The sequence below is a fragment of the Lissotriton vulgaris genome, chromosome 1_1, assembly GCF_964263255.1.
Source record: "Lissotriton vulgaris chromosome 1_1, aLisVul1.2, whole genome shotgun sequence".
Classification (NCBI taxonomy): domain Eukaryota; kingdom Metazoa; phylum Chordata; class Amphibia; order Caudata; family Salamandridae; genus Lissotriton; species Lissotriton vulgaris.
In genome coordinates, this window is record NC_141685.1 from 1,335,672,406 (window position 1) to 1,335,696,387 (window position 23,982).

At 42.7% G+C, this 23,982-nt stretch overlaps 1 protein-coding gene across 2 annotated transcripts in view; it reads left to right on the top strand.

Moving 5' to 3' along the window:
• Positions 1–23,982, top strand: part of SCN8A (sodium voltage-gated channel alpha subunit 8) — a 671,454-nt gene that overhangs the window by 478,321 nt on the left and 169,151 nt on the right. For both annotated transcript variants that reach the window (XM_086966390.1, XM_086966401.1), the window contains exons 17-18: positions 13,416–13,883; positions 20,956–21,073. In XM_086966390.1, coding sequence (XP_086822516.1) covers positions 13,416–13,883; positions 20,956–21,073 — 586 coding nt within the window. The remainder of the gene's footprint in view (positions 1–13,415; positions 13,884–20,955; positions 21,074–23,982) is intronic.

Here is a 23,982-nt window from a genome sequence, read left to right on the forward strand (position 1 = left end):
TTTGCATATGGCCATGTCTGTACTGGGGTGGCAGAGTGGGCTAAAGAATGATGATGGGTTAAACCCAGATCTCTTGACTGGGTGTGAGTGTTTGATTGGTTCAGATGCTCCGTCCATCACCACCCCCTTTTGTACCGCATACAACGGTCTAGTCCTATTTTCCATTCTTCCAATGACACAGGATTTGCACAGTTCCAAGATTTAACAATGTCCCTTTTAGTCACAACCAGTCCCAACAACACCAAAGCTGCCTGATATCCATTACTGTCACTGTCTGTTGTAATATGGAGCGAGAGTGAACTTGGATTCTCTGGAAAGTCTTGATCCCAGCATTCTCCCTGAGAAACGAAAGTACACCCTTCCAGAATGGAAACAGTTTTTCCCATACCCAAAAAGTGTGTAGCAACTTACCCCATTGGGCCCACATCTCAGACAGTTTGGCAAAGCTAACACTCCCATCCTCCACTAATTTTCCCACGTATAGTAAACCATGCTTAAGTATTTCAGTTGAGTCTAAACTGTGAGGCAATTGCTTTTTCTCGCGAAGAGGCTCGAGCCTCTCTCCATTTATCATCCGTTAGAGATCCCGAGTCCTCAGCCCACTCCAGCTGTAATTGATCCAAAGTCGAATCAACTTCCAATGAATGGTGTAAATGGTAGATAATTATGGACAGTCGAGCTATGGTCCTGTTGTTCTTCTAAGTCTGCTATGTAGGACGTAAGAGAATGCCAGAGCAGCAGGTAGTTAAAAAGCTGACTGTGCCGTAGCTCATATTCCTCTGTGGCTCTGCAAAGGATTTTAGCTCCAAACCAGATATGAAGTCCCCAGCTTCGAGATACAGATATTATTTCAAAACTCGAATCTCTGTAGATCTGACACTTGTCTCAATGTGGTGCCAAACCGCAGGACAATCTTTTTGGTCAAGTTCTCCACCTTTGTGGCTGGGGAAAGGGACCATGGGGGCTCCTCCATAAAGCAAGTGTAAGATAGGAGTTTACTTCGTTGCCCATCTTTCAGAGGCAAAAAACAGGGTCTCCTATGTTACGAAACCACCATTCATGAATGATTATTAGGTGGGACTCCCTGTAGTAAAAAATGCAATGCTTCCTTCAGATGTAGATTTATAACATTAGGATAGGGCAATTCTTGGGCATTGCTGGGCCCACAGGAAGATCAGCAGGAGAGAGAATGCTCTCCTGAAAAAGGAACGTGGCTGGGAGAACGTGGCAGGTAGTTCTTGAAGTTGATACAAAAGGCGCAGAAGGACAACATCTTATATTTGGAGGCGTGTCCCATAAAAGACAAGGGGAGTTCGGTCCTATGCCCGAGGTTACAGGCCAGTGGATCCAACTGGGGCTGGATGTTCCGATCCCATGCCCTCTGCGGATTTCATGTCCCACAGATGCCGAGATACCTTAAGCCGTCTATTAGAACCTGTAGTGGCCCATGCTAAAGGAGCGAGAGGCAATCTAAGGGATACATTGAGGACTTTCACTTGTTGATTGTGAGCCCTGAGAACATGATCTCTTGTTCTTTTCTCTGGTATGCAGTGGTTTATACATGTTTTTTTGGAATGGCTTTTCCTTAAAATATTACATTGTTTTCAAATTTAAATGTGTTCTATTTTCTGGCATGGCAGCTTTAGGAATTAATAATCAGGCTTATGAATCCTGGGGTAAAAACACTGCTGGAGAACTACTGTGGCAGATGAGTGCGCTAACTTTATCCTCAACTGACTCAATCCACAAGCACATGCATAATGGGTACCTTTTCCATGGTTTGATGATGCCATTAAGACATTCTTGTGACAAAAATAAAGCTTGATGACAAAGGTCAAGTTGTTTGCAAATGTCTCCATCACAGTAGGGGTGCTTTATTGATTGATCCATTATGCACATTACCCGTTATGTATTTTCGTGTTTTACATGTTTATTTTCTTGCAGTTGGCACAAAAGGAAATTCTTCCTAACAGGGAAATATAATTTTAAAACAATTACCTAAATACTGGAATGTGCTTTTTAGCTGCGTGCGTGTTGTATTGTGAAAATGTATTTTAGTAAAGACTTGTCTTGCTTTGAAGTACATTCTGTCTGTAGAATTGAGTGGGGAATCTGGTTCTCGGGAGAAAGTTCAACTTAGATTGGATTCTGGTTGCAAAAACAATGTGTATGCGGTGTTTACCTTCCATGAAGAGAAAGTTATTTAACGAAAGAGCAGTGGTGAAGCTCAAAAGTGACCTGCTGCTGTTATTGTCTAAATGCACACTCATGCCGAGACTAATCAACTTTTAGGGAAGGAAAACTAGCTGAGATTAGACCTCTCACTGGATACATTTTTCATTTTAGTTGTATTAAGTCGTTTTTGAAAATGATTCACACCCCTGACGTAATTTCTGTGGAACCCTAAACCATCGATTTCGTAAACTTAGCTTTTTGTGTAGTAAAAACAGTCCAACATAAAACTGTTTGACTGCTTTCATTACAAAAGGCATTGGTTTTAAAATCCATGTTTCATTGAGATGATTTCATACTTATGCAATATTTTCCTCTTTTCCACAAATGACATCCTTCTTGTGAAATGCCGTTTACATCCAATATTCTGTATTCTCTTATAGTTTCTATCTGGAAGGAAGCAGGTTTTGATATCTGACTCTTCCAGATAGAATGCGTGTTTTAATAAAGCAAAACTTTTTCCCTGAAGCCCTATATTCGTAACTACTTCAGTATTTCCTCTTTTTTTGCTGCAGACAACCAATTGGTATGACCATTTCACTTACTGTTTTCGGTAAACAACTTACTGGTTTGGAAAACCCTCCCCACAATTTTAAGCTAAGTAAACCAAAATCAACTTTGGATATAAAATGTACTCCACGGGAAACATAATATGGTTCCGTAATGACATATACAATCACCTGACTATTGCCTCGTGGTTTATAATGTCACTAGAATCTCTCAGTGGTAGTATAGGATCGTAATATGTGGTTACACATTATGTATCCCCTTTCTAGCTTTGTATATAGATTTTTTTCGGCAGTGACCCTGCCTTTATCAATCTAAACTTGTGCCATCTTGTTGCTCCATTTAAACTTAAAAAGCAATAGACATAAACAACATACTTCATTGCTAGCAGCTTAGGTAATATACTGTGAGGAAGCCACTACATAACCAGTGAAATTCAGTAGTTATAGTTACCTGAGCTAACTATAACTTACACCCCACAATGCACTGCTTATGACCTCACATATTACGTCGCTCATAACATGGTCAGTGACATCACTGATGACATCTCAAATTACATCATCCAGTGAGTGTAAGTTTTTTGTAAATGTTTTTGAGACTTGAAGATATATACTAAGCTACAGCATAAGTTAAATTACTATTCTTTCTGTACTAGTAGTCATACTATTTCTAACATAACTCATCTGAGTGGCTGTCTGACTGTGTCAGTGTGTGAGTAGATATCTGAGTGGATGTATGGGTGTATGATGTGTTAGTGAGTATGTGAGTAGCTGTATGGGTGAGTGAGTAGCTGTGTGAGTGGCTGTATTGGAGAGTGAGTGGGTGTGTTAGTGGCTGTATGGGAGATTTAGTTGCTGTGTAGGTGGTTGTTTGGGTGAGGGAGTGCGAGTGACTGTAATTCTGAGTGAGCGAGTGCGTGAGTGGTTGTATGGATGTGTAAATGGTCATGTAAGTGGTTGTGTGAGTGGATGTATGGATGAGTGAGTGGCTGAGTCAGTGGCTGTTTGGGTGAGTTAGTGGGTGGGTGTGCAAATACCTGTATGGGTGAGTGAATGGCTGTGTGAGTCTCTGTATGGGTGGGTGAAAGGCTGTGTGAGTTTCTGTATGGGTGATTAAGTGGGTGTGTGAGTGGCTATAAGGGTTTTTGAGTGTGTTTGTGAGAGGCTGTATTGGTGAATGAGTGGGTGCATGAGTGGATGTATGGGTGTGTGAGTGGCTGTGTGAGTGAGTGGGTATGTGAGTGGCTCTATGGATGACTGATTGCTTGTGTTAGCGCTGGTATGGGTCTGTGAGACGGTATGTTATGGGTTATGTGGGAGTGGGTGTATGAGAGGTTCTATGGGGATGTGAGTGGGTGTGTTGAGTGGTTCTGTGGATGATGTCATAGTGCTGTCCCTGACCATGTCTTGAGTAATATATGTGAGATTGTAAGCTGTGCATTGAGGGGGTGTACGTTTTAGTTAGCTAAGGTAACCATAACTGCTGAATTTCACTGTTTTTGTATAAGTAAAATGTGAACCTAACTATAATGTCTCTGTAACCTTTAGTTTTTTCAGTGAATTTCTAAGGTTTTATTTTCAATTCTATTTCCTAACTGTAATGTGCCTGTAACCTTAATTTTTTGTGTGAATTTCTAAGGTTTTTTAAATTCTATTTCCTAACTACTGTTTATATTTCCTAACCATAACAGCCCTGTAACTTTTATTTTTAAAGAGAATTTACAAGGTTTTTTAATTTTCTTTTCTAATTGTGTGACCTATAACCTCTGAGAGTGAGTGTGTGAGTGAATGCATGAGTGTCTCAGTGTGTGCGTGTGTGAGTGTCTCAATGGGCCTATCAGTGGGTGTTGGTGTCTTATTGGGTCTGGGAGTGGCTGCATTAGTATCTCTCTAGGTGTGTGAGTGACTGAGTCTCTGAGTGGGTTTGTGAATGGGTGTGTGGGTCTGGGAGTGGCTAGACCATATTTGAATGGGGAAGGGGAGCCGTGCGGTCCCCTTCCTTGAGCTGATTTTGACCCCGGGGACCCCATCCTCCAAGGCCCGGCCATTATATTATGGGGAGGAGGGCCATGCAGCCCCCCTCCTTTAGCCATATCTCTTGGGTGCATCCAGTGTGCAATGGTACCACGGGGGCGCCTCAAGGTCCCCGCTGTCCCACCTGGCTGCCCGCCTCCTGCGGGAGCCGGCATTGCTGCCGCAAGCAGGAAGCTGCTTTAAATAGCAACTCCCTGCTTGAGGGAGCAGTGGTTTTCATCTGTATACCTGCACACATATTTGCATGCCGGGAAACAGATGAAAACTCTGCTTTCTGCAAGTTGGAGCTCTTTCACAGCACCGGCTTGCAGAAAGCGGAGTTATGCTTACTTTTGCTTGACAGGAACTGCTAGCTCCCACCAAGTAAAATCAAACTGCTCCCTCCCGAGGATGGACACTACTGGAGGTAGCAGGAACCGGCCCTGGAAGGTCGCGGTCCCTGAGGACATCCATGACTCCACGAGGGGGGCTGCATTAATTTGTTCTGTAGCCCCAGGGAGGTGGCAGTCTTTGGGGCTGTGAGGGAGGCCGTAGTGGCCCCTTCCTCACAATATTTTCATCTTAAGCCTGGGGGAGTTGGCGGGTCCCTGGGGTTGGGGTGGAGGCTGTATGGGCCCTGCATTAATTTTATATTTAGCCCCAGGGAGGTGGCAGTCCAATGGGCTGTGTGGGAGGCCATAGGAGCTCCTCCCCTGCAATCATTTTATCTTTAACCCTGGGGAGTTGGCCATTCCCAGGGCTGCAGGGAGGCCATATGGCCCCCACATTCATTTTATCATTATCCCAGGGGAGGTATCCTTTTCCAAGGCTGCAGGGGGGCTGTTTGGGCCACGCCTGCATTTATTTAACATTTGCCCAGGGAAAGTGGCAGTCCCCAGGGTGCCGGGTGTGCACCGGGGTATCCCCTGCATTAATTTAAATCAGTGCCCATGAAGGTGGCGGTCCATGGGGCTTCCTTAAGACATAGAAGAATGTGCCATGCACCCGGGGCATAAACATTAGTAAAGCTCAACAACCCATCTGGGTATTCCTACCCTGCCCCCTTTTCTATATTTTTTTAAAGTTTTTCTGTTGGATCTCAGCTGAAGCTGAGTCCCAAGATGGCTGCCAATGTTTCCTTGTTGATGTGTTGGCAGCCAATCAGATTTCAGCATGGGACTGTCGGATCCTCGGAGGATCCACGTCCCCATAGATACAAATTTAGATTTCGGTTAATATCTCTAAAACTACTAAATGGATTGACAACAAATCTGAAAAGGGCACTTCTCTGGACCAACAGCTACTTTTCTGTCAATTTTGGTGTAATCCCATTCAACGGTTCGGGCCATAGCTGTGTCTAAATTCCCTAAGGAAAATTGTATGGGGAAAATGTGTTTTGAGTCAACCCCCCCCCCCTTTTTCTCAACCACAGCTTGACGGATCACCTCAAAAAGTGAGCGCCATACTAGCTTTGAACATTTTGTGAGGATACTTCAAACGGCACCAGAGTTATTGGCAAAAGAAACGTACTTCCTATGAAAACTAGGTCCTAACAATAACTCCCTATTGCCGACTGCTAGTAGGTAATGTGTTTGTGTGTTTGTATTTGTGTGTGTGTGTGTGTGTGTGTGTGTGTGTGTGTGTGTGTGTGTGTGTGTGTATATATATATATATATATATATATATATATATATTCCAAAGCATTCTCCTTCGTGGGAAGTAGAAGAGGCGGCACAAAGGTACGTTTGAAATCCATTTATTCAACACATTTGCATGACGCGTTTCGGTTACTACCTTCTTCTGATGCTTTGTGTCGACATACTTCCACTGGTGCCATTAGCTTCTGTCTCTAACTCAACCACTGAAGTAGTGTTGACGGTGTCTGCAAAACATGGCACGGATTGCACCAGAGTTCCTTTTCATAGAACTACGTTACCCAGCAGGCATTGTTCCACACTTACTGGTCGGTGGTCCGTTTACTCGCTTGCACTACATGGTCCCAACGTGCAGCCGAGTAGCAATGTTCGCTGACTTGATTTGAAGCCATGGCACTTGTCTTCGGAAACAGAGTTCATTTCCCTCGCTCTCATGCCTCACATTGTCAACGGCTCGCAGGCTCGGGGACCTCGATGAAGTAAGGAGACCCCTCCATGAAGTATGAACTGTCCTTGACAGCGTCGTCATGCGGCCATTGATATGTGCCGGCGGTCCGGGTCACTCCCATTATCACCCTCCTTTAAGCATTCACTGCCTTCAGACACTCGCTGAGAGGTGCCATCCCCGCGTGTAATGGGCTTCACGCATTATATTCCAAAGCATTCTCCTTCGTGGGAAGTAGAAGAGGCGGCACAAAGGTACGTTTGAAATCCATTTATTCAACACATTTGCATGACGCGTTTCGGTTACTACCTTCTTCTGATGCTTTGTGTCGACATAGTTCCACTGGTGCCATTAGCTTCTGTCTCTAACTCAACCACTGAAGTAGTGTTGACGGTGTCTGCAAAACATGGCAGGGATTGCACCAGAGTTCCTTTTCATAGAACTACGTTACCCAGCAGGCATTGTTCCACACTTACTGGTCGGTGGTCCGTTTACTCGCTTGCACTACATGGTCCCAACGTGCAGCCGAGTAGCAATGTTCGCTGACTTGATTTGAAGCCATGGCACTTGTCCTCGGAAACAGAGTTCATTTTCCTCGCTCTCATGCCTCACATTGTCAACGGCTCGCAGGCTCGGGGACCTCGATGAAGTAAGGAGACCCCTCCATGAAGTATGAACTGTCCTTGACAGCGTCGTCATGCGGCCATTGATATGTGCCGGCGGTCCGGGTCACTCCCATTATCACCCTCCTTTAAGCATTCACTGCCTTCAGACACTCGCTGAGAGGTGCCATCCCCGCGTGTAATGGGCTTCACGCATTATATTCCAAAGCATTCTCCTTCGTGGGAAGTAGAAGAGGCGGCACAAAGGTACGTTTGAAATCCATTTATTCAACACATTTGCATGACGCGTTTCGGTTACTACCTTCTTCTGATGCTTTGTGTCGACATAGTTCCACTGGTGCCATTAGCTTCTGTCTCTAACTCAACCACTGAAGTAGTGTTGACGGTGTCTGCAAAACATGGCAGGGATTGCACCAGAGTTCCTTTTCATAGAACTACGTTACCCAGCAGGCATTGTTCCACACTTACTGGTCGGTGGTCCGTTTACTCGCTTGCACTACATGGTCCCAACGTGCAGCCGAGTAGCAATGTTCGCTGACTTGATTTGAAGCCATGGCACTTGTCTTCGGAAACAGAGTTCATTTCCCTCGCTCTCATGCCTCACATTGTCAACGGCTCGCAGGCTCGGGGACCTCGATGAAGTAAGGAGACCCCTCCATGAAGTATGAACTGTCCTTGACAGCGTCGTCATGCGGCCATTGATATGTGCCGGCGGTCCGGGTCACTCCCATTATCACCCTCCTTTAAGCATTCACTGCCTTCAGACACTCGCTGAGAGGTGCCATCCCCGCGTGTAATGGGCTTCACGCATTATATTCCAAAGCATTCTCCTTCGTGGGAAGTAGAAGAGGCGGCACAAAGGTACGTTTGAAATCCATTTATTCAACACATTTGCATGACGCGTTTCGGTTACTACCTTCTTCTGATGCTTTGTGTCGACATAGTTCCACTGGTGCCATTAGCTTCTGTCTCTAACTCAACCACTGAAGTAGTGTTGACGGTGTCTGCAAAACATGGCAGGGATTGCACCAGAGTTCCTTTTCATAGAACTACGTTACCCAGCAGGCATTGTTCCACACTTACTGGTCGGTGGTCCGTTTACTCGCTTGCACTACATGGTCCCAACGTGCAGCCGAGTAGCAATGTTCGCTGACTTGATTTGAAGCCATGGCACTTGTCCTCGGAAACAGAGTTCATTTTCCTCGCTCTCATGCCTCACATTGTCAACGGCTCGCAGGCTCGGGGACCTCGATGAAGTAAGGAGACCCCTCCATGAAGTATGAACTGTCCTTGACAGCGTCGTCATGCGGCCATTGATATGTGCCGGCGGTCCGGGTCACTCCCATTATCACCCTCCTTTAAGCATTCACTGCCTTCAGACACTCGCTGAGAGGTGCCATCCCCGCGTGTAATGGGCTTCACGCATTATATTCCAAAGCATTCTCCTTCGTGGGAAGTAGAAGAGGCGGCACAAAGGTACGTTTGAAATCCATTTATTCAACACATTTGCATGACGCGTTTCGGTTACTACCTTCTTCTGATGCTTTGTGTCGACATAGTTCCACTGGTGCCATTAGCTTCTGTCTCTAACTCAACCACTGAAGTAGTGTTGACGGTGTCTGCAAAACATGGCAGGGATTGCACCAGAGTTCCTTTTCATAGAACTACGTTACCCAGCAGGCATTGTTCCACACTTACTGGTCGGTGGTCCGTTTACTCGCTTGCACTACATGGTCCCAACGTGCAGCCGAGTAGCAATGTTCGCTGACTTGATTTGAAGCCATGGCACTTGTCCTCGGAAACAGAGTTCATTTTCCTCGCTCTCATGCCTCACATTGTCAACGGCTCGCAGGCTCGGGGACCTCGATGAAGTAAGGAGACCCCTCCATGAAGTATGAACTGTCCTTGACAGCGTCGTCATGCGGCCATTGATATGTGCCGGCGGTCCGGGTCACTCCCATTATCACCCTCCTTTAAGCATTCACTGCCTTCAGACACTCGCTGAGAGGTGCCATCCCCGCGTGTAATGGGCTTCACGCATTATATTCCAAAGCATTCTCCTTCGTGGGAAGTAGAAGAGGCGGCACAAAGGTACGTTTGAAATCCATTTATTCAACACATTTGCATGACGCGTTTCGGTTACTACCTTCTTCTGATGCTTTGTGTCGACATAGTTCCACTGGTGCCATTAGCTTCTGTCTCTAACTCAACCACTGAAGTAGTGTTGACGGTGTCTGCAAAACATGGCACGGATTGCACCAGAGTTCCTTTTCATAGAACTACGTTACCCAGCAGGCATTGTTCCACACTTACTGGTCGGTGGTCCGTTTACTCGCTTGCACTACATGGTCCCAACGTGCAGCCGAGTAGCAATGTTCGCTGACTTATATATATATATATAAAAATATGTGTGTGTTTAGATGTATACATATGTATGTATGAGTTCAGGTTTTCAGGTTCTGTGTACTTGGTTAGCCAAAGCGAAGATACATTATCATTCCTTTGAAGAATGTCAAGAATTGATACCTTCATTAGGGAAACAAAGTCATTTATTTACTAGATTTCTTGAAATAGGTGCACTTCAGCCTGTAATCAAATGAGCTTTCAAAGACATGGGCACCACGTATGGTATTGGCAGACTTGGATGCCCCTTCACTAGCTGGTACTAAAATACCAATATTAATGTTCGCTGACGATACGCTTATCCTATCAAAAACCCCAAGTGGTCTTCAGCAAACATTAGCTATTTTTTATCTATTTTGCGGTGAGCATGGTCTGGAGGTCAATGTGACCAAAACAAAACCTATGACTTTTAATCCCCATCCCAGTTTTAAATCTAAAATTATCATGAACGGTCGACCCTTAGAAGTGGTGAACACTTTTACTTATCTAAGTATTCATACCTCAAATAAGAACTCTTGGAGTAATCATATAGAAATAGCTACACTGAGGCATAGGCAACTATCAGGTGCTATTAGTTCCGAGCACAGAAAGTCTCTGACGAAACCTATCAAGCCTGCTTTGCAGGTATATGAGGCAAAAGCTCTTGGCTCTGCACTTTACGGTGCTGAGTTATGGGGCTTCGAGAAGGTGGCTGCCTTACAAATCTCGGAAAATAAGTTTTTCCGGTCGTTAACTGGTGTCCCGAAAAGCACTCCCTTGTTGCCCCTCAGGTATGACTTGGGCAGAAAAGCGGTTACAGACTTGGTCAGACTTCGACCAATTCTGTACTGGAGAAGGCTCTGGACCACGCCTGAGCTTTCCCATTATGCTGAGGGGTTTTTAGACATCATTAAAGCGGATACATTTCATAAAAACAGGTGGCTTAATTCCTTGAAACCTTAACAACAAAACTACTGGGTTCGGGCTCCCAACAGCACTGCTTGCCACAAGCAATTTAAACAACAACTGAGATTGCATGTGCTGCCAATCCTTTCACTCACTTGTTTAAAGTTGGAACACCTGACCGTTAAACAAATGTTCCTGAGACCAAAAGATGTCTTTTTACTTCTTATTTTATTTTGAAAAAAAGGGTGATATTTTATTATTATAATATCCACGAGATTTTTTAAGAATTTTCAAGGAGAAATTTTTGACCTTATGTACAATTGACAACTCATCATTATATAAACACAACAAAACTTTTTCGATAGAAACCTTTTTTAGACTTTATAAACAACATATAATACAAAACACTCAGTCATACTCCTCACAAACCACACTATTTACATCTCAACACACAATACAAAAAAAGGGAAAACATATAAATTGTATCTGCAATGTAATCACTAGATTTACAATGAAGCCTAGAACCTAATTATATATTTACAAAGCTATTTACAAGTAAATATCATCCATTTTGTTGGTTTGTTAAAGGCTTGAAAAGTCTACGCGTCGGCTCGGGTCTTAATACTGTGTCATCAAGAAGCCGGTTCGGTAGCGGGTCAATCAATGGTCCGAGGCACTTGGAAATAATTCTGGCGGCGAGGTTTTCCGAGCCGGGCAGCGTTCTGTTTCCAGTCGTCCGAGTCTTCCGGGTCCGCAAAGGATCCCGGGAGTGTAGGCGGACCCCACGCGCCCAGAGTCGTTGAAAAGCCTGGCCCCTCCTGAATCATACGGCTGGGTGTCCAGACTACTCACTGTTTTTGTTCTGGTTTCTAAGTGACTGAGAGACCTTGGTCCTGATGAGAACTCATTTACTCATATGAGTTCGAAACGCGTAGACTTTTCAAGCCTTTAACAAACCAACAAAATGGATGATATTTACTTGTAAATAGCTTTGTAAATATATAATTAGGTTCTAGGCTTCATTGTAAATCTAGTGATTACATTGCAGATACAATTTATATGTTTTCCCTTTTTTTGTATTGTGTGTTGAGATGTAAATAGTGTGGTTTGTGAGGAGTATGACTGAGTGTTTTGTATTATATGTTGTTTATAAAGTCTAAAAAAGGTTTCTATCGAAAAAGTTTTGTTGTGTTTATATAATGATGAGTTGTCAATTGTACATAAGGTCAAAAATTTCTCCTTGAAAATTCTTAAAAAATCTCGTGGATATTATAATAATAAAATATCACCCTTTTTTTCAAAATAAAATAAGAAGTAAAAAGACATCTTTTGGTCTCAGGAACATTTGTTTAACGGTCAGGTGTTCCAACTTTAAACAAGTGAGTGAAAGGATTGGCAGCACATGCAATCTCAGTTGTTGTTTTAATTCCTTGAAAGCAATTTTGAATGACCTTGGAATGGGCTTGCTTTGGTCAGATCCAGCCGGAACAGTCTTCCCTACTAAAAGAGCCTTAAAAGAAATCTATTGGGAAAAGGTAGCTTCCCGGGGTTGGACTAGCTCTAGCTTAGGATCTATGACTGAAGGATTTTTAGAGGCTAAGTTGTACCCTTCCTTGGAACCTTACTGGGACTGTATAACAAGGCCAGGTGACCGAAAACTTCTATTTCAATTGAGAGCAGGTTCATTGCCTCTTAGATCTTTGATTGCTAAATGGGAAGGTGGCGTAAATGTTAGCTGTCCTGTTTGTGGTTCCGCTAATGAAACTAAGGGTAATTTCTTGTTTTCTTGCACTGCCTATTTGGATCCAAGACGTGTATGGTTAAAACCGATGTGCAAGAATTTAGGGACTACCAGTAGTTTAGTTGCCTTGCGTATTCTATGCACCAGTAGTGAGATGTGGATATTAATAGCAACTGCCAAATACCTTGGATGGGCATGGTCGATCAGACAGAGACTGCTAGTCACTTGACTATTCTCTGTCTGGTATACTGTATGATCAAACAGGACAGAGACTGCTAGTCATTCGACTATTCTCTGTCTAGGTAAACTGTCCGTTTAACCCATCCATGACATTTTTTAGAAACTAGTTAGAATTGGCTTTTTTAAAACTTTTAAACGGTCAATTATTGATATATGATATTTCTAAATCTTGGATTGTAAATTGAGTCATGAATTGTAAATAATATGCTTTTTTATCCTTTTTATTGTAATTGATTGATAATCTAATTGTATTTTTAAATCGCTTCTGCTTTTATGAGTGAAATTTCGAATAAAGCATATTTTGACTTGACTTTGACTTGACATGGGCACTTATGACATATAAGTACATAAGTTTAATTTAATTTCTTTGTGACTCGTATCAATTTTAATCTAGATTTCTGCCCTAGTTGGATGAATATTTCCTGTTGAGAGACATGCCCCCTGTTTCCTCTGATCCACCTATATCTTGCATATAATAATGGCGCCACCTCGGTTTTCACGTCATCTCTTATTGTCGTCTTATGTACAGGGTTCAGCAAACAACACGACTCACGACTAAGCTCAATGAACATACACATGCACTGTAATATATCATGTTCCAGAATATGTTTTTCTTGGTGTAATATTGACAAAGTATTTTTATAGATTATAATTTGTCTTCTTGTTTTACAGGTGCTTAACCTATTCTTGGCCTTGCTACTGAGCTCCTTTAGTGCAGACAATTTAGCAGCACCTGAAGAGGATGGAGAAATGAACAACCTACAGATTTCTGTCATTCGGATTAAAAAAGGGGTAGCTTGGTTTAAGAGTAAAGTCCGTGAGTTTATACAGACTCATTTCAAGAAGAGAGATGCGGACGAAATCAAACCATTGGATGAGTTGTATGAAAAAAAGATCAACTGCATCGCTAACCATACAAGGGCTGACATCAACAGGGACATGGATTACCAGAAAAATGGCAACGGCACTACCAGCGGCATCGGGAGCAGTATGGAAAAGTACCTCATTGAGGGGGACCATATGTCCTTTATACACAATCCCAATTTGACTGTCCGAGTGCCGATTGCAGTAGGGGAATCAGATTTCGAAAATCTAAATACAGAGGAATTGAGCAGTGAATCTGATGCAGAAGGCAAAGATGTAAGATTTCACTTTCAAGCATATTAGGTTTTGAGGTGATGTTGTTTTATGCCTACATTTAAAAGCTGGGCATGAATTGATTTATTCATGAGTAAAATATTTATCATTCCTTGTAGAAGGGACTAAGTACATTTTTAAAACAATGGTATTTTATGCTGTACCCATGGTTTCCATGTAGCTTCTAGTTTATGTAACTGAAAATATGCATTGTTACATTGAAGCCTTTTTTCAGTTAGTCTGGGTTTCAGCAATAGTTTAGTGACTTGTGGCAGGCCACTGATCTGGATGCATCGGTAGCACAGTGTGGCCTAAACATTGGTCAGACTCGTGTGAATCCCTTATTTCCCACTTTTTCTGTTGGAATTATTGGACTGATTACATTGAGTTAAACATGGCAGTAGACTTTTTATCTGATGGGAGGTAAATTTACCTTTGGTTTAGAATCTTCAATTGTTCAAAGTATCATTTACTTAAGCAAGATCTTTTTCCGTAATGTGGCAATCTGTGAAAGTGTATGCATGCCTGTATAGAAAAAGTGAATCCTGCTCCAACTTTTGTCTTCAGGGTTTTCTTCTTCCTCTGTGTTTTCAAAAGCCCTTGATCAATTTGAAAAGGTACCAAGTAAATGATATTAGTAATGTGACCTTTTAGAAACAATTGGTCTTAATGTCCAGCAAACATTTCTGAATAATTGGTCACCATCCCACTGCCCCTAATCATGATTGACTTAAATTTATATTTGAATCCCCAAGAGCACCTCTGTAGTTATTGCTAAGGCTCAGTTTTCATGTGCTTGTAGCTTTAGGCTAATTTCATGAAAGTGAATGAAACTTGGCACTCTCTTAGGACATACGATTAACTTCTGGCATGTCAGTTTTTCTGCTTATCTGTCTTTGGGGAGGGAAAATAAAATGTGCAAGCTTTTTTACCACCACATGCTTATCAGCATTGACAAAGCTGCAACTTCAATGAGCATATGGCGGTTTTCTACTCTGATGTAAATACTTTCATTAGATTTTATTAAATAGTTGTGATGAAATGCTGTGCTGGATGGCAGACCAAGGGGCCTATTATGATTGCGGATTTTCCGCATCCTCCGGGCCGACGGAAGCCACCGCCGGCCCAGAGGATGCGGAAAAACCGCAGCGGACCCACCAAAGACCCGCCGCCACATTACGATGGCTGGTGGGTCCTGGTTTCCGTCCGCAGCTTTTCCGCCGCGGTTGGCTTACAACCGCGGCGGAAAAGCTCTAATATGGTGGTGGTGTCTCTCAGACACCGTCCACCATATTAGGAAGGGCTTCCAAAGATGCTTTTCCGCGGCGGGTTTTCCGCCGTGGAAAAGCATGTGGAACTTCACTGCGGGGGCCCGTTGCGGGCCCCCTAGGTGAAGGGGGGGTGCACATGGGGGGTACCTATGGTACACCCCTGCATTTGTATACAGAAATCGTCAGGCCTGCCGCTTTCTGCATACAAATGCATTGTATGCATTTTTAACATTGCGGCGGGTGCAGCTTGTAGCTGCACCCGCCGCAATGTTAAAGATATAGGATGTGACCGCCACCCTGGCGGTCGCATCCTAATCAGCACAGAGGGAACGCCGCTGCCCATGCGGACGTTCCCTCCTAATCTGGGGTCGCGAACGGACTCATGTCCGTTCGCGATCCTAATGAGCCCCCAAGTGTTTAATTGGAGAGATAAACGTGTCTATCTTTCCAGTTAATTTGTGGATCTTTCACAGAACCAGAACTGTGGAGGATTTGAAGTTCCAAAATGTTTAAAAAATTAATCAAATTTTAAAAGTTTTTTTCCCTATCTAATACTTGATCTGCAGATCCTTGGAAAATCTGAGGATCCAGGCAGTCATGTTATCTGGCAGCCACAGGTAACCACCACAGGATTAATCCCACTCTAAAAAGGAGATTCGAGAGGAAACAGACCTTCCCTAGTCCTCCCTCAAAAATGTCTAACCACACACATAAAGAAGGGAAGGCCTTTGAAGTCAGTGATTATTTGGTAGTCTGTTTCTTTTTTTTAATTTTATGCAAGGAATGGAAAAACAGCAAGTACAAATCAAATATTTCGAAATATTACAGAATTATTAAATAAGTTCATCTAAAGCAGTAGATAAATAATAATACATATCGAACCTAAGACATTGCCATTTCCTAAATCCATTCCGTAATAGGTGCCCATATCTTTGCTCCCATAACCCTCCTCTTTATCCCTTTAGTTTTATAAATGGCCAATTCCAGAGTATACATTGACAGTAGTCTTTCACACCAATTAAAAGAAGAGGGGGGCTCGGGATTAATCCAATCTCTTGTAATACAGGCTCCTATCACAGCCATACATATAAAAAGAAAACATGTTGTAGCATTTGATCTTGGCTGACCCACAGTTCCCGAGCCACAGCCAATCAATACCAACTCACCGGTTATACTAATCGTATCCTCCAAAATTACACCCAAGAAATGTTCAATAAGAGAAAAGAATTCAGAAAGTTTGGGGCATTGAAAAAACATATGTACCGCATCTGCGGCGGGTTGACCATACCCGTTACATTTTGTCCCTGTTGTCGTGCTCCATTTAGAAATCTCCCTGGGGGTATAATATAAATCATGTATGGACATAAAATATTGTGATTTCATCATCCCCCTTATAAGAACTCGATTGGCTAGCATAGTAGATTCAGAAATGTTGATTTCAGGTATCCCAAGCTTCTTTACCCATTTTAATTGACAATTTCCCAGATCATCCGGACATTCCTGAATCAAACAAGAATAAAATGGGCCAATTGATGTATTTTTCGCCATATATTCAATAGGAGGAATTTTATTCATTTGATGTTCTAATGATGGTCCTACATTCTGTAAGAAACTACGGATTTGAAGATATTTTAAAAAATAATTTTTTGATAAAGCAAAATTAGTTTGTAAATCCTGAAAAGAAACTAAATGAACCTCTTTGAATAAATCACCTAAACAACAAATTCCTTTGATACCCCACCTAATAGCAACTTAATCCCGAAAAATATAAGGTAAAAGATCAGGGGCCAGATGTAGGTCCCCAATTACCAGTCGGTAACGGCCGAATTTGGCCGTTACCGACCGGTAATTGGATTTTGAGATGTAGGGCCCTTCATTTTACAAAAACGGTAAATTTACCGAATCTGTACATTTACCGATTCTGTAAAATACCGAATCGGTAAATTTACCGAATTCAGTAAATCAAGATGTAGGTGGCACTCCACAGAGTGCCACAGGCCCTTAAGAGTCTGTATTTTACTACCAAATCCTATTGGGTGGTAAAATACCGAATCCAGGTGTGCATGCACATCTGTGCATGCACACCTGTGCCATGTGACGCACAGACATGCCCTTAGGGCATGTATGTGTGCCACATGGCACACAAGCCTGCACTTGGGGTGCTAGAGGGTGTCAAAGTGACACCCCCTGCACCCTTGCTGGATTCGGTATTTACCGATTCGGTAAATACCCAATTGGTATTTCCCTTTGATTCCTATGGGCTCCAAAGCCCATATGAATCAATGGGGAATACCGAATGTTACAGAATCGGTAAATCAAAATAATAATTTATCTACATCTCCCTCCTTCTAATTTACCGATTCATAAATACCGAATCGGTATGATTCGGTATTTAAGAGTCGGTAAATTAGATTTACCTACATCTGGCCCCAGGTGCGGTAAAAGGTGTATATACATTTAATTTTGATATGCTCAAGTGTCGCCTAACTAATTTCCACACTACATATGCCGCTTTTAGGATCTTAAATGTAGTCTTCTTGAAGTAGCTAGGTTCGACTACCTTCAAGAGACATCTTTTTATCTCTTCGCCCATAGCTAATTCGTAAATTGATGGAGCATTGCAAAGAGGGATTCAAGCTTTATCCCCAATTATGAGTGGACTAATGAGATGTAGAGATGCGGCAATAGAATAGAATAGAAAATAAGGAATATTCCACCTGCCACCCTCTTTAGAAAGAATCATCTTTTTGTGAGCTCTGCGTTGCCGTTTATAACTCCACAAAAATCTGGAGATTACCCTCGCTAATTTTTTTAAAGAAGCAAGAGGGAATTGTACGGAACATATATAAAAATGTAGGTAAAATCAGCATCTTCAATACGTTTGCTCTGCCATATAAAGATAAGTGAAGATGGTCTAATCTTTCCAATATCGCGTTGACTTTAACCACTGCCGGATTAATATTTAACTCTGGGATATTGGAAACTGGGAGTGAGATCTTAATTCCCAGATATGTAACTTCCGGGACGGTTGATATAGTGATGGGCGGGTTACCTCCAACATACAGGGTCTGAGTTTTGGATAGATTCAACCTATACCCTGAAAAAGACCCGAACTATGCCGGTAAATCATTAATAGCTGGTAGCGCAGTTTCAATATCTGTTGTGACTACAACAATATCGTCCGCATAGGCTAGGGCTCGGTAATCTGTATGGGCTAAATAAATTGGTTTTATATTTTCAGCAAGATTTAAACGATTTAAAAAAGGATCAATATAGAAAGCAAAAAGTAACGGTGAGCACGGACACCCTGGCCGCGTGCCACGGGTAATTGAAAACGGCGAGGATGTTTGACCGTTCAGACGAATAGAAGCAGTAGGGGACTGATATATAGTTTTTAAGGCAGTTAGAATACCTGGACCAAGTCCCTTTCTAGTTAAGATATCCCACATGTATGCCCAGGCAACCCTGGCGAATGCTTTCTCAGCATCCAACAGGGTTACACCAATAGTAGAGCCAGTTACCTGCGCCCAATCTAAAAATGTAATCAAGGGGCGGATATGGTCAGCTGTATCGCATGCAGGAATAAACCCATGTTGGAATTTTTATACAAGTGGTGTGATAATTCTAGAAAGGCGTGAGGCTAAGATCTTGGAGTATACCTTGCTATCCGCGTTGATCAATGAGATGGGTCGAAATGGAGACGGGAGTAAAGAGGATTTATCTTTTTTAAGAAAGACAGTGATTACTGAATCTTGCCATGAGGATGGAGCCTTTCCTTTCCTGGTAGTCTGTTTTCTGGGAAAACTCTCAGGGTTTTTAATACTGACCTCACCCACTAGATAGTGGAATGCTTCATCATAGGGCCGCTTCTACACCCCGCTGCAGGCCAACATACAAGGTGGAGCAAAAAAATATTTTGGGGAAAACTCTAGGGATCCATTTATGCAGAGGCAGTGGTTTTGGTTAAAACTATCTAGTAGGGTACCCTCTGTATTACTTTATTCTTGGGTCTTTTCTGATAGGGTTAAACAATGTATATTACTGGTGTAACAAGGGAATTAGCGTCCCTGTCACCCTCTCTGCTTCATGTCAATTACATGTTTCTTGCCAATTTTTCTAGCCCCCTAGGGGTCTATGACATTCCTCAGGATGTTGATCCTGTATTATCCTCCCTACTATATATTTCCTAGGTGAGGATTATTGTGTATACTTAACTGTCCTGTTATAGTACTGCATCGGGAAATTCCTATGACAAAATACAAATAAAAATCAGCATTATTTTCTGTACATGTGAGTAACTCCTCAATATATTATGTGGGTTTAATACACTATGCCACTTATGTGTTACCCCTATATTGGTTTTCCCCACTTCATATCTTTTGCACATGTGTATAGCTGTTGTGATGTTAAGTTTTATTATTTCACACCCACACTGCACCTCACCCATATGGCATAGTAACGCATCGCAATTATTTGTAAACACCTGTGTCCATCATCTTCGATGGACATGGGTATTTACAATTAATTGCAGGGCACCAAATCCTTCATCCTGAGGTAAAATGGTACGGCCATACAGGGTGCTCGGGGAACATCCCCTGACCACAGGGAGAAGTTTGGAAAGGTTTAAAATTAAAAGAGAAAAGCAAAACAAATGTAATTTTCACTGTAGGATTCACAGACTTGGAGTTAGGTCCACAAAACCTCGGGCTGATTGGCAAATCTATTGAAAACTGTACCCTTATAATATGGAGCTCGTGAAAATAATGGAAACCAAAGAGTGCAACACTGCATAGTCAAAGATAGTGAACATTGAGGCTGGTGCAGGGCGTGTTTCTAGGCACGGGCCAGAGCCCACTGCACGCTAACCTTGAACCACTGTTTCAGGGACATGGATAGCAGGGTTTGAGTGGATGATTGCTGTATCATGGGACCCTGCTCTAGGTCAGCCCCTGTGGCCAATACCCTCTGCCTATGCCAAATGGTCAGCTCAGCATGAAAGGTTAACACTGTAAGTTGTTCACAGAACGTGTCTGCAGGCCAGTCCCTGCTGCCTACACCCACTTTGCACAGTCAAAGGCAATGCATTGTGGGGGTTAGCTACAGTGAAAGTTGGCCAAGCCTATCTGCACCTGGGGGGGAAGGTTGGCCGCAGGACACGTCCTTTAGCCAATCCTTGCGTAGTGAAGTTTGGCCACATGGGAGTCTGGTTGCTAAGCTTTGCAGGTACACCCTAATGGCACAGCCAAAGGCAGTTTTCTTGATTGAAATTGTTTAGGCATTGTTAGTGAAATTGTTCAAAGATAAAGCATCTGCATAGAAGATAATAAACGGTCAATGAAAAAGAATAATGGTAATGCTGATCTAGTAGAAATAGCAAAAAACTGCAGAAACATTTTATAGCAGTGTCCTCGGTCAGACACAATATCATACCTAGTTTTTGGCCGTCAGTTAAACTTTGGCACAGCGTTGCCTACACAACTATGCTTTGGACTCTATGTTTGGTGGCTTTGAGACCTGCGCTGCCTCAGATGTTTTGTGAAGAGAGTCTACAGCTGTACGATTCGCCTCTGCTCAGTCACCAGTCTCTCAAAAGATGGCAGTCACCAAAGAGAGAGGAAAGGGGCATGTGCCTCATCTCAATTATGTGAGATAAGTCAGACTCAGTCGTGCCTCTAGGCTGCTCCTTCTTTTTGGACATATGTTGATGTTTTTGCAAGTATTGATGCTTTTAGCGCACAATTTATGACTCATAATTGCATTAAATTGAGAAATGTTCTATAACCATTGTTTTGTCTTTGAGCTAGAAAACGGATGACACCAGCTCTTCGGAAGGAAGTACAATTGACATAAAGCCAGAAGCAGAAGAAATACCAGTGGATCAACCAGAGGAATATTTGGATCCTGATGCCTGTTTTACCGAAGGTAGTTAATGATAATGATTATCATGTTAATGTAAAGGGGAGCCAGTCAAATTGTAAGTGCTTTTTCTGAGTTTCATACGATGGATGTTGTGTCAAATGTTGTTTGACCGATAAGTATGAATTTCCAATGCGTTTCCTTTTACTTGCATTGCCAGTGGTGCTTTAGCCAACGGAGGCTCTGCTTGATAAATCAGTGTAAAGATGAATTGAGCAGCCCTGGTTACAAATCTGGAATCAGATCCACTCATCAACCATGTTATATTATATACATTTACTATAGCACAGCAAATCACCCCCGAAGGGGTATCTCGGCGCCGGAGCACAATCCAAGTAGGAGAAGGGAACAATAGTATAGGGAATTTAAAATAGCCAGGTTTTGAGAAGCTTTTTGAAATGGGCGGCACAAATGTGTACGGGTAATCTGTTCCAGTGATATGGGCCAAGGCAAGAGGCGGATCGGCTGCCATATAGGAAAGTGGGGGGAGCAGAACAATAGCTGATCTTTTGATCTCAGATTTCAAGAGGGGAGATGGGGTGAAGTTTGTTTTGAAGATTCACTGGGACCTTGCCCGATAGGTATCTGCGGACCAAGCACAGGAGCTTGAAAATTGTGTGATTTGTGATAGGAAGCCAATGAAGAGATTTTAAAATGGGCTCCGAGGAGGGTCTGGGTGGACGTTTGCAAATTAGGCGTGCAGCAGTGTTTTGAACCACCAAATGCTTTGATGATAGTGCAAATATCAAAAATGGGGAGAGAATGGACCACTTGTCCTGTATAACCAGGGTCTTAGTTAACCTGGGAGACCATTGTTTTAAAAAAAAAACTCATATACATACACAGACGATAGGCGGTATATGTTGATTCTCCGCCTCAGTGTACCCTAACAGCATGATCATAGGGTCTTTTCCTTTGTCATCATGCTGACCTCCGCATGGAGGAAGACCAACTGGTTTGTCAGTAGTGGCCAGCAATAAAAAGAGGGTGTGCTCGTGCTCGGATGTGTGAAGTAAAATTCCCTACGTCGCTTCTCGTGTGTATTTTATTCATGAAATTTTGATGTGGGAAATTTAAAAACACAGTTGTGTGTGTGTATAGACCCAGTTACTGGTCTATCGCACTGGTGTTGGTCAACATGTTTCAGCCTCATGGGACCTCTAGAGGCTTTCGTCAGGACCGGAAAATCTCTAAGAGCACATTCTTGCTCTCATTATAGGAGGGGGTGTACTCACCACCCTTGGCTTCTGAGGTCAGATCTGTAGTATCTGTACCTGAAAGGAAAAGTATTAACAAAATCACATACTTGTTACACAGTTGTTAGAAAAATCAGTTTTTCTGTGCTGTGACAGTAACATGTTGAGGCTATCTCTATGATTCCATATTGAGGCAGAGACAGCCAGGTGTCCATTTGGCGCATCAGCTAAAGTGCGACTAGAGAGAGTTCATGGGGAAAACAAAGGCGAGTACTTTAGTAACATGTCAAACGGACATGTGAATAGTGTATGCTCAAAGTCCCCTGCCGTCTGTTTCTTGCTTAGTCTATGCAGAGAAAAGAGATTCCACTTTCTAGAGAAGGCTTTTCTAAATGATCAGAAGCAGAAAAGTCTCCTAAACACACCTGTGAGGGCCTAGAGTGGAGGATCATATAGAGGAACGTCACCACAAGCATCCTTCTCTGGACCAGCCAGGATATAGTTCTCCTAAATCTGTCCAAAAAAGGAACAGCCCAGGAATACGTTTCTCAAATGCTTACTCGTTAAAGCAATTTCTTTGCTCTCTCATTCATCCCCATACTCCATTCCTACCCAGGTTTCACCTACTGTTGTTATGGTGGCCCTCCATGAAAGCCCCACTAGAGTGCACAGTTCATCCCTTGATGATCTGCAAGACTATCCAGAAACTAAACTATCCAGGCCTTTTATCCCCAGTCCCCTGAGCTCCTGGAACCTATGAGGAACACTTACCTAACTTTTTTGGATGAAACCAGTAAGAACACTGAGAATTGTAGTATGCTTCTTCTGATTCAAAGTTCCTAAAAAGGAATCCTGTACCCAAGTCACACTGATTGGCTTCTCGTATTAAGTCTGAAGGAAAACTGGAAAGAGCTTTCATACAGTTGGCAGGGATAATCACAATTTGATGAGACTTGCTACTGCGAGTAATGGAGAAGTCATAAAGGGAACTGTCTTTTGCAGGACAGCCATGTGCATTACTTCACGTGCATTTGGCTCCTGGGATTATTTTGCGGTATATTTTTCTCAATACCAAATTGCCTGTGTACCCATCTCCTGTTCCCTCTCTAATGCTGAGTTAGTATGGAAATCTCCCGCTCCTTGAGAGCAAGAAATTCCCAGGACAAAGGAGTACAATAAAGTTGCCTTATTTTTGTCTCTTCTGATCTGCTGATTTGTTTTCCATTACAAGTATGTTCCTGTCGAGGCTTCATCCAGAGGCCTAATAACACACAGATTTGCCTTGCTTGTTATGGAGGGAACTGGTGAGGAGGTGCAAGGAATGGGAAAACTCCTGCATTTTACATACACATGTGTATTAATTATTGCAATGTCTGATCTCTTTACAAGGTGGCATGGATATCTACACATTTATAATAAGAAAGAGCCTATGCAGCATGGGTCACCATCAAAGTAACTTTATCTTGTAGACAACTCAGCGGTCCTATTCCACTTTATACAATGTAGGCTGTGTTTTCCTTTGCCAGTACTCCATGCTGTGCTTGTTTGGATGTGGGGTGTAAAATTATTTTGAGGGAATTCTATACTGGGTTCTGAGTGTAGTCTTTATGAAGGCTTATCTGTGTTTTATAGCCCCCTCAAGATTTTCTACCATGCTTCAGGAACCTGCAGTCTCTGTAAATAATTTATAGTGTTGCTTATAGCTGTATTACTTATAGT